At 37.1% G+C, this 12007-nt stretch overlaps 1 protein-coding gene across 2 annotated transcripts in view; it reads right to left on the reverse strand.

Moving 5' to 3' along the window:
• MDFIC2 (MyoD family inhibitor domain containing 2) overlaps nucleotides 1-12007 on the reverse strand; it is a 107744-nt gene that overhangs the window by 58415 nt on the left and 37322 nt on the right. The window contains exons 2-3 of one of the 2 annotated variants that reach the window (XM_069473806.1): nucleotides 5039-5057; nucleotides 1660-1667 (exon numbers count right to left, since the gene is read on the reverse strand). The exons of the other annotated variant lie outside the window; for it this stretch is intronic. Coding sequence (XP_069329907.1) covers nucleotides 1660-1667; nucleotides 5039-5057 — 27 coding nt within the window. The remainder of the gene's footprint in view (nucleotides 1-1659; nucleotides 1668-5038; nucleotides 5058-12007) is intronic. 2 annotated transcript variants of the gene reach the window in all.

A 12007-nucleotide genomic window follows, 5' to 3' on the forward strand; every position in this document is an offset into this window, starting at 1 on the left:
GGGACAAGATTAGATTAGAAGAGCAATGTTTGGGCTCTTGCAATCAATACTTCAGGCAAGAGGTAATGAAGGCTTAAACAAGATGTTAATTTTCAATTGGAAATGGACAGGATGTAACAGATTAAAGAGTTAATGAACCAAAGGACTCAACAGCTCAACATACTGGGGAGTCGTGATAAGCCTGGTTAGTATAAAACAAGGTAGCATTGAGTAGGCTGCCATGTGTGATAGGTTTGCCGATGGTAGCTTATATGACACAGGTGAAAGGAAATCGAGAGAAGGGAAGCGAATTGAATTAGTTGATGGTGAATCTACTTACCAGGAAATGGGCTAGGTAGCTTTACAAACATTATTCCAATTGACAACTAAACCATCATATTTTTTGCTAAGGAGATTTATCCCATGTGGCTGAAGAAGAACCTAAAGCTCAGAGATGATAAACATAATATTGTAAGCTCACAGAGCTAGGAAATGATGGAGTGGAGGTCCCCACACAAGTCCCTGGACCACAAAGTCTCTGATCTTTCCTCTAATTTGCGCATCCTGAGGTCGACTTCAGATAAATGTGGATGTGTGTATTTGGACCCAGTTGAATAAAGATTTAATTCTACATGAGGGACACTTTAAATGATCTATCCAGGAGCATGAGGAAGTTCAAGAGCTTTGTGTCTTTAATATTTTCTCACCAGTTCAAGAGGACAGAATTGGATTCATTCATTCATTGACTCAGTCATTCACGATTTATGTAGTGCCTTCTTTCTTATTGTAGTTATCATCTGGAGCTACCTCAGGCTTTAGTGTCTAAGAAAAGAAGGAACTTACACTGTGCAAGTACGAGCATTGATTTGGACGCAATTTAGGAGAGACAAACAGATGCTGTGACCTCCATATTACAGGACAAATAGGAGCAGAAAATAGTCTAATTTCAATTTTTTTGCCTCCCATCTTCCTCTTCTTGGTTAATCATCCTCCCCTCCCCCCAGCCCCCACTTTGTGCCTGCCCCTTTAGGTCTAAGTGAATTCTTTTCTTAAGACATATCATTGCAGGTGCCCCTGCTGTGAAAATGGAAAAAAAAAAAAAAGTGATGTTTTTGGTCACGGGAGAGCTGCCAATTCCACAGTCATCCTCCATTTATTTCCCCCTTTCCCTTTTTTGGATGTTGATGAGACATTAGGATGGCGTGAAGCCTGTTTGCTCCTTGCTGTATTTATTTTGTTAAGATTAGAGTTGCTAAGATACGGTAGTTATTTCACATTGTAGCCACCAATGCCAGTGGTCATAAAATAAAGTACTGAAATTCCTTTATTTGCTAACTCTAATAAAAAAAATTCTTGAGGGGGTGAGGGAATTTTCTGGCAAAAAAACGAACAGTACACCAAGTGGCATATGTTATAGCACATAATTAGATCCACTAGTCTAGCTGATGTTGAGCTATTTTGGTTTAAAATCCAGAGAGAAGTTCTGGCCTCGAGTTGTTTATTAAGTTATTGTTTTTAAATAAAGGGTGTGGTGCGGTTGTGCAAATTTTATGTCCCCTCTTCTATTTAGTGGTTCAAGCCAGGGAATTTCTTTTCCAATCTGTTGCCAGTTATTCTTTTCTGTTCAATAAATATTCGGGGGGATTTGGAGTTTTTAACAGTTTCTTGCAACTTCTTGACTTGGGTCTCTTAATTCTTCTCATCTTGTGTCGCTAAAGCACTAAATCTTTCTCATTCTATGTATTACTTCTGCTCTCTTAGTACATCATTTATAAATTACTTGTAATCTTATTGTCGTCAATGACTTTTTTTAGGTAATTGAGAAGAAACCACACCCTGTTGTTCGGCAGCTTTTATTGTTATTGACAATATTCTGTATTTTTCTTTATAATGCATCATTTTTTAAAGAGCGCAGAATGTTTTTCAACCAGATTTAAATCAACTCCAGGACATTTCTTTGAGCTTGTAGGTAAATATTTTCAACTAATACTTAAAAGAAAAGCCATTAAACTATTTGGGTGGAAAAATAGTCTCTGAGCAGCCAGTTTGGCAAAAGTTTGTTCAGTGAATGTGTGTAATTTCAAATTACTGTATGTTTTTATTCCACAGAAATTTCCAGCTTCCTTAGAACACTTCAAATACTAATATCCAGAGTTTCCACTGGCAATTCCTTTGTTTGTCCTGGAAGCATCTTGCAATTTGGGACTAAGAAAATATTGTGTTCCCCTTGGATTTATAGACATAAATATATGTATTTCTTCATCAGCACACAGTTCTTCTCAGAGGAAGCCAGGTTTAATGGGCAGATTGTCAAATAGTGAGAAGGCTTCATCAAGACTATAAAGCATATTCGGCTAAAAAAAAAGTGATCTTCCATAAAATTTACTCTATTTAGAGAAAGATAAACTATTAAATAATGATATCCCAATGTGAGTTGATTAAAAGTAATATTTTGTGAAATCATCATTAAATGCCTTTCCAGGGAGACTTAGAGGATATGCTGTACACTGTTGAATTGTATTCATTAAACCAACCTTGTAATACCCAGTGGAGCCTTATTCCACAACAAGCCTGTGGTTAATTGTAATTCCATTAGAGAAATTGCAAAAAGGTGGTTTCTGCCCACATCTCTGGAGACAAAAGTGGCTCCTCAAGTTCTGTGGTTATTACCGTCTCAGGATTTTGAGATGATAGTGCCTTGTAGAGTTTCAGTTCTAACATCTGACTTCTTAGAACTTAATGTCCAGAAGGTAAAGTGTTTTATCACAGTCTTCAGTCTTCATGTTCTATGTTTATTGTTCATCTATGCCATAATAAGGGCACCATCTGAATTGTATTTATCTGACTATGCATCTAGAAGTCTAAGGTTACAGCTACACCAGGTTATCTGTCTACTTGCATAATAGTGGGTGTATATTGGATTGATTTATTGGTCCAATTCTTTCACTTCCTTAATTAGTATGAGATATATATATATATATATACTCTTGCTCTGGCCTCATGATGGTGGAGTTTATATGCCTGCTCCTTTTTGGAGGACTTAAGTGACTTGACTTGGCCAAGGAAGGGAACATAGTGAGATCAATGTACTTGCGAATCCGGGTTTCTGTTTTTGTTTGGAGAATAACATGCCTTAGTAGTTGATGATCCAAGGAAGAGGAGGAACATGTAGAGCTGATCTAGACACACCTGTAGCTTTGAGTTAAACCCTATTGAATCTTGCTCAGATTATCCAAACTGCAGCTGACTCATAGATAAGCATGCAAGAAATAAATGCTTATTATAATTTGCCATTGAAATTTGAGATGGTTTATTATGGCAAGATCTAACTTATAGTGTGCCCAATTTTAGTACCTTAACCAGTGTCTTCAAAACACCATCTGCATAGATAAGGAGGTAAAAGGAGTTATCTCCTCTGTTATTAAGTCTTTTGATTCTGTACTTCCTCTGAAGCTGCATTTTGTCTTCAGTTCATATAGACCTGAAAAGCTTTAATAAAGTTAAGTCGTGTGTATTTATTAATGCCCCAAACCTGTTACTTGGTGAAATTGAACAAAATGGAGTTTTGCAAGCCCAAAGTCTCAGTGGAATTCTTACCCGATATATTATTTAGGCTTAAAATGTATGTATTATCTGCTGTGATTTTTCCATTTGCGTATGGTGTGGCATACCAGTGTCCCATAAACTTTTCATGGGTGTCACCTTATTTACATCAATGTCTGATTTTTTTTTTTTTTTTGACAGTTGGGCATTGGAGAGTGGGTCTCATCTGAGGATACAGGCTATCGTAGTAATAACTGTAGATGGTTTATTGTGCTAAGTGGTTCAATTAAGACAGCCTAGAGAGAATAATAGGTTAGAAACATGACTCAAAGATTACAATCACAAAAGCTAAACGAGGCCAGGCAAACAGCATAAATCAGTTAAGTGGGCCAGGTAATCAGAACGAGATGTTCATGGTAAACTGGAGAACATGTGCCCCATTTGTGGAGATGTTTGGCTCGGACTGGCTTCATCATGCAGGCATTGCATTGCTTTTTGTTTATTAAAAAAATGTTTTGAACACGTACAACATGCCAGGAACTATTCTGGGTTGTGTAGACACCACAGTGAACAAAACAAACTGTAAAGAAACCAACTGAATAAAATGAAAAGTATTTTGCATTGTGATAAGTGCCAAGGAGAAAAAAATAACACCAGGTAAGTGAGATACAACATTTTTAAAAGGGTGATAGTGTTGTTGGTCCTTACTGAGAAAGTGCCTTTTTAGTGAAGACCTGAGTGAAGACTGAGAGGGAACCATGTGGATAGGGGAAGACCAATTCATTCATGGGGAATAGGCAGGGCAAACATGCAGAGACAGGAGTGGCGTCCCATGGCAAGGTCAGTGTGGAAGGGGCTGAGTGGATACAGGAGAGTGGGTGAAGAGTTTCAGAATACCCAGAGCCTTGGCTGCTTTAGGTAGGGCACCTTGTTTTTACCCTGAAAATGTTTCATCCAAACCTTGAACTGTGAACATATAATAAAATAAACACCCAACAAGACTATGCCATAACCCATTTAGAGACATTTGCAACTCTTGTATCAATTAAACTTAAGTAAAAAAAAAAAATTCTGTTCTAGGAGATAAAAGTATTTAAATATACTAAAAATGTACAGTCATGTCTAAAAACAAACCAAAATCCAGAAGCTTTTCTATTATGGTCATTGGCATAATATATCTAGTTCAGCAGAATCAAGAAAAAGGGTTAACAAATGCAGAGATAAGATTAATTATGAATCTGTACAGCTTGATTCAAATAACAGTTATTTAGTAGGCATATTTATATTTTTAATATTCTTTTCAGAACATTAAAATTTTGGGGTAATTGTACATAACAAAACCCAGTTCCAATTACAAAAAAATTGTATGCTAACTAGTAATGATAAAACATTAGTGTCAACTGCATGATTTTAACAGCTGTAAAGTCTGTATTTGAATTCTGTTGAATTTAATGGATAAATTACAGTCATATTTTAAGACTACTTAAAAGAATCTTTTTTAAAAAAAAAGCTCAACCCCAAACATTCTAAAATTGCTTATTTTTATTCAATCTGTGCAAATTATTCTCAATTATTATTTTGTTTTGTACAAGTTTTACATTATTATAAACAGATGTGAGCATGAACTGAAATAACATAATCCATCTTAGATACAAAGGATATAAAAGCAAAAATAGACATTCTTTTGGGGCTTTCCTTTCACTAAACTTTGGGGAAAATTAGTTTTCACTTAGAAAGCTTTTGGAACAATAAATACAAGTCTATTTTCCCTAATGGTGAGGTGGCAGAGGTAGTCATACTTAAGAAACAAAAAGTGGAAAACAATTTTCCTCTATGAAATCAGGGGTTACAGAGAAGTTTATTACTTAAGTTTGTCACTGTGGTAGAAAAAGAGAATCTTTTTCTGAAAATTATAGAATGAAAAGTAGAAGCCCTACACAACTACCTTACCTCAACAGAGATATTATCACCCCGCCTTAGTAAACATTCTCCTATACATGATTTATGCATGTATAACATCTCCTATTTTTATTAAAAAATGAGAGCATATTATATGCCATCATCCTTATATTTCTTTATTCCACCTAGACATTTAGATTGTTTCTAACAATTTTATAATAATTACTTTTGGAATGAGTAGGGAGTCAGCCTGAGGAAGAGAAAAATGCAAGTGAAAGCCACGGATCAGTGAAGCAGTTAAGTAAGGGTACGTAGTTCGACTAATGAAAACAGTGAACAAGTGAAGTGTTTTGTTTTTTTAGACACCATCTTGCTCTGTTGCCCAGGCTAGAGTGCCGTGGCACGTGGCATCAGCTCAGCTCACAGAAACCTCAACCCCCTGCACTCAAGCGATTCTCCTGCCTCAGCCTCCCAAGTAGCTGGGACAACAGGCACTCGCCACCAAGCCCAGCTAATTTTTCTATTTTTCTAGTAGAGACTGAGTCTCGCTCTTGCTCAGGCTGGTCTCTTAACTCCTGAGTGCAAGCTATCCTCCCGCCTTGGCCTCCCAGAGTTCTAGGATTACAGGCGTGAGCCACCGTGCCTGACCAGCAAGCGAAGTTCTTAAAGCATACTGATGCTTTGATACCACAGAAGTTATTTTGAGATACGTCTTTTTAAAAAAAAGAAGAGTGAAAGGGGTTTAAAATATTAGTAAACTAGAGGATAAACAGTAGATTGGACTAATGACATAAACTTTTTGTAAAACAAAATTTCTATGAAAAAATATTTTGTAAATTTTATAGTTATTAAAAGCACACAAATAAAAGGGCCAATGATCAGGGGGGCTGTTGTTGACATTTGGTTCATAATAAGCATATTGGCTCTGGGCTTCAGGGACCCATAAGAATCTTTTGACTATGTCTTATGTACCTTCTGAATATTGGAAATTGAGGAGCAATCAATGCACACCAATTGATGGAAGCCTCTATCCCTTTGGAAAATGCCTTAACTCCTTGGTTATGTGCAAATTGTGGATCCTGAGCATTTTATTTAAAAAAATAATCTTAATTACAGGGAGAATTAGTAAAAATTTTACAACATTTAGTATAAAATTAGGATCTGCCCTCCCCTTTTTTCCCACTAGAATTGAGCCAATTTGTAGGTTTAGTAATATTACCCCAAATTCTTTTTTAGTACAAATAGTAACCATATTCTGAGAATTCACGGTTCTAGGTAATGGAGTAAGAACTAACAAGTTCAAATAACTTATCCATTGGTGTTTCTGTGATTAGGAATGATTCTTTAAGATGGGTCCTCTTAATTCAGATGGAAATCCTAGCACATTAATTATATTATGAAGTGTTTGTTGCTAGTAAAAATAAAGCTGCTTTCTGGGAATCAAGATAACGCGTATCTTTGTTACAGATCCTCTGAGTCATACAGAGAGAGAAATGTACTTGCTATTTAAGAGACATGGTTTGGCCTTTTCATCAATCCTCCTATGATGATCCGTTGTATAAACTAATCTCTAAGATTTCTTTAAAATAGAATGGTGACTGTAAACTGCAATTAATAAAAGTTTATGATCTCAATTCCAATTTAGGGAGGTATATTAACTCTTTGAGGATCTCAGAGCCCATTTGTTTACTTAGTTCTTCTAAGAGCTGTATGTTGGAACCCTAGTGACTTTACAGAAATTAATACAATATTGGAAAATCTATGCCACTTTCTGCTCCATCAGTAAAATAGGAAATACATTATACAGGAAAGCTGAAAGCTGTAAGATGCAGCCCTCCCTTTCTAGTAGTATGGAGAAGCAATTGAAAAGGTCAAATGACATTATTGGTCTTCTAGTTCATTCCAATTGTCAGAAATTCCCCATTAACTATTTACCACCAAGTTAAGAGCTCTCTAAACTTACTAATACTGTAATTCAAGGTAGATGGGCTATTTCTCCTACGTCTACACTAGAAGCTTAAATAAACTTTAGACGGATACTTGGGATTTCAGCATATGATTTCTGTTTCCTGGGAAAATAGACCACAATTTCTCCCCACTGTGAAGCCCTCTCACCCCCCAAAAAATAGCCAGACTAATGGGCCAGGCAAAGGAGAGGAGGGCAAGATCAGTGGTGGAGAGAGTATCTGGTCAGTATCATAATAATTCAGAGATCTGATGGTGAAAAGTAGTATTAGAGCATAGACTATGAAAAAGGAAAGAGGATATTTACACACTGAAACCTGCACAACTTTCCTAGAAAGTAATATGATGAAATATGTCATGATTACTATAGGGGACTTGTTTAACTATGCCTTCCCCCCCCTAGTCCTCTTCTCAGTACAGGGGAGGGTTTCTTCGACAAACTTTCCCCATTCCTTACAACCTGGTACATCTGACCACTCAAGGAAGTTTAAGGATAGACTTCTTTGGAAATTTGTTAATGGAGCTAACAGGGAAGAATCTTTCCCTACTGGATCATGAGCTTTAAGGAATTAGGTTTAAGAATCTCAGTAGCCATTATTCCTCTTGGACAGAACCTATTTGTGGCAGGAGAGAATGTGGCCAAGAGGCAAAAAATAGTCATAGATAAGCAGAGCTGTAGGAGGTGTAGGATGGAGAGAGAGAGACAGAGGTAGGGTGGGTGGGAGGACAGAAAAGGGAGAGGTAGAGAGAATTGGAAAATTAATTAGAAGAAAATACTATTTGCCATTGCATCAAAACCTATGAAGTGGCAAGAAAGAGATTTAAGGAAATACATGTAAGACCTGTACACTAAAAACTACCAAATATTGCTGAGGGAAACTAAAGACTACCCAAATGAATGGAGATATATACTTATGTTCATGGATTGGAAGACTCAGTGTTGTTAAGATGACAAACCTCTGCAAATTGACCTATAGATTTCATGCAATCCCAACCAAAATCTCAGCAGCAGGCATTTGTAGACATGCAATGGACGTAGATGAGCTCAAACCATTTTGAAACAGAAGAAGGCAACTGGAAGGCTTTTACTACCTGACTTCAAGGTTTATTAATATAATAAAGCTACAGTAATCACGATAGTGTGGAATTGGTATAAGGATAGACAAACAAATCAGTGGAACTCAATGAAGAGTTCAGAACCTACGCATATGTGGTCAATTGGCATTTGACAAAGGTTCCAAGGTAATTAAATGGGGGAAATGGAGAGTCAAAAAATGGTGCTAGAACATCTGGTTATTCATAAGAAAAAGTTAAATATATCCCAACTTTCATTTCTCATCGTACATAAAAAATTAACTTGAAATGGATGATAGATCTAAATGTAAAGGCAAAAGTTATCATCTTCTAGAATGAAACACAGGAGAAAATCTTTGCAACTTCGAACCTTAGGGTAAAAAACAATTTCTTAGGACACAGAAAGCATGAACTATGAGGCCAGGAGTTTGAGACCAGCCTGGGCAACAGAATGAGACCCCATTTCTACAAAAAGAAAAAAAATATTAAAAAATTATCTGGGCTTGGTGGGACACACCTGTAGTCCCAGCTACTTGGGAGGCTGAGGCAAGAGGATCACTTCAGCATGGGAGTTTGAGGTTGCAGTGAGTTATGATAATGTCACTGCACCCTAGACAGGTGGAGAGAGTGAGTCTCTATCTCAAAAAAAGAAAAAAAAAAAGAAAAGAAAAGGCAAGCCACATATGGAAAAAATATTTATAGTACAATATTGGACAAAACATTTCACATGAGAACACAAACATGTATCTACAGAGAGAGACAGAAACTGACACTGTTATAACCTCTAGGCTCAGCTATAACTGAAGGTAGATCAATCCCTAGCCCAGAGTATACAGTAATATAAGCCAATAGAGTCTCCTTTTTAAGTTAGTATGATCTGAATTTCTGTCAATTGCAAATTGAGAGCATCGATTGGCACAATCTTTTAAAATATTCACATTCCCTAACTCAGCTCTCATGCTACTAGAAATTTATAAAAAGTAAAAAAAAAAAAAACACCCTATGCAACCAAAGCTTCATGTATGAGTGTGAACTGAAGCATAGTTTTAATAGTTAAAACTTTAAAATTATAAAAACAGCCAACAATAGAGAAATGGAACATTATAATGAAATATTACTTAGTCAATAAAATATAAAACTAGAAAAAGTATACAAAAATGTTGACATGATCGATTTTTTTTTTTCTTTAAAATTTTTGGCATACTCTAATGGTGAATGTGTTCTTTTTATAATTAAAATTTAACTATAAATTTGAGAAACAGCTAAAAAGAAAAAGAAAGGTGCAAGAAATATTATGTACTAGAGAAAGGTTCTAAAGTTTATGCTAACTAGATAAAGATACAGTTAATGTGTTTATCAGGTCAGTCTGCTACTTGAAATTATTCAATGGCTTCCATTAGTGGTTTCCATAAGTTCTCTCTCTTTCTTTCTCTCTCTCTCTCTCTCTCTTTTTTTAAGAGATGGGGTCTCATTCTGTCACCCAGGCTGTAGAGCAGTGGCATGATCATAGCTCACTGCAGCCTCAAACTCCTGGGCTGGAGTGATCCTCCTGCCTCAGCTTGGTTTATATTCTATTCTGAGTGTCTCAGGCTGGCAGACAACGCCCTTACCATGTATGGCCCTTTTTCCAGGTACAACCTCAGCTCTAGCCCTTTGCCAGAATACACTCTATTCCTAGTGAGTGCTGAAAAGCTAAATTAAAGAGATAAAGGTTGAAATTTCACATTTTCTTTTAGAGAAAATAGACCTTTATCAGTTTAAAGACAGTAACCCTCAAGCCTTATGCTCAGGTCTGGATTGTGCTAGAAGGAGCATGCAAGCACTTGTCGGACAGAGACCGGGTCTGCTCTATACTTGGCTGTTTCAGAAATCAGGGCCATGCAGGGCTTTCTAGAAGATCTCCCCCACTGCCCCCCGTTGGCTATTTTTTATTTGCTGCTCCAGATTCACTTTTTACTCTTTCAACCATCTCTGCACTCTGAAAGTCTGACGTGTAGGGACTGCATCAGTGGGCTTGCATATTACTAACAGTTTCCTGTGGCTGCTGTAACCAAGCACCACAAATCAGGTGGCGTAAAATAACACCAATTGACTGTCTTAAAAGTTCTAAAGGCTAGAATTCCAAAATCAAGGTGTCAGCAGAGCCAGGCTCCCTCTGAAACCAGTAGAGGAATCCTTCCTTGCCTCTTCCTAACTTCTAGTGGTTTGCTGGCAATCTTTGGCATCCTTGGCTCACAGCTGCCTAACTCCAGTATCTGCCTTTGTCATCTGTCATCATATGGAATTTTCCCTGTGTGTTTCTGTGTCTTCATTTTGCCATCTTCTTGTGAAGACACCAGTCATATTGGACTTCAGGGCCCACTCTATTCCTGCATAACCTCATCTTAACTTAGCTAATTATATCTGCAACAATCCTATTTGCAAATGTTGCATTCTGAGATACTCTGGGTAACATATCTTTATGGCCTCAACATATCTTTTTGTAGGGGACACAGTTCAACTCATAACAACCCTCTTACCAATCATCCTGTCCTGATTCAGCACCTGGGGTGCCCATAACTGATCCCTCACCTTTCACTTTCAGATGTAGGGGTGGTAACGAACTCACTTCCCTACTATTGCTAGCTCCAAGGTACTATTATCTTGTTGGGTTCCCTGACATCTGCCCACACTTTTAAAAATAGTCCCTTTATAAAATTCTCCTCCAGTTAGGGAATGTGCCATCTTCTTCCCACTGGGACTCTGATCAATATACCTCCAATTGATAGGTAAACTGAGTTCAGAGAAGAGAAGAGATTTTCTCAGAGTCATAGTATTTGCAGAACTGGACCCCAGATCTTTTGAAAAATTTTCTTTGGCTTCAAGCACACCTTACAGAAGTTACTCAAACAGTAAGAATATAAGCACTTCCAAGTGTAATTAAAGTTTAATTCCATTAATTTTGGAAAAAAGCACAAAAATCAGATGTCCATTAGCAGGAAATGTTGCATTTCAGTTTTGTTCTCTCATGCATGGCTTGAAATTTACTCACAGACATTGGGTGGTCAAAGCTTTGAATCATTTATAAGAGTTGATCTTGGATTCTTAAAATCAAAATCATCATGACTTCTTTTAAATTAATAGAGTTGTTACAGTGTATCTTTCTCCTTATGGCTCTGTTGGCTAGTCCCTTCTTCATCATACTCTAACAACTGTGCTTCACGAGAAGTTCATGTGAACACACATATGCTTGATCTGAAACCTCAGCAGGTTCACTCTCACTGTACCAGCTGCAGTCACTGAGCATTTCAGATGCAACTTCCCTCATTGGTTGTGGGTGTATTTTCCTTGCTTCATTCTGGACATCCAGATTGATAATTTACATTTCAATTTCAGTGGTAATAACTCACTTCCCCATTATTGCTAGTTCCAAGGTACTATGCACTCTCTTATTGGTTTTCCTGATACCCCTGAATAGCCTTTCTTCACTTTCAACAATTTCTACTTTCAGTAGAACCATCGAATAAAGACAAAAGAACAAAAACCATACGAGGAAAGGATGGGAATG

The sequence above is a fragment of the Eulemur rufifrons genome, chromosome 7 (assembly GCF_041146395.1).
Source record: "Eulemur rufifrons isolate Redbay chromosome 7, OSU_ERuf_1, whole genome shotgun sequence".
Classification (NCBI taxonomy): domain Eukaryota; kingdom Metazoa; phylum Chordata; class Mammalia; order Primates; family Lemuridae; genus Eulemur; species Eulemur rufifrons.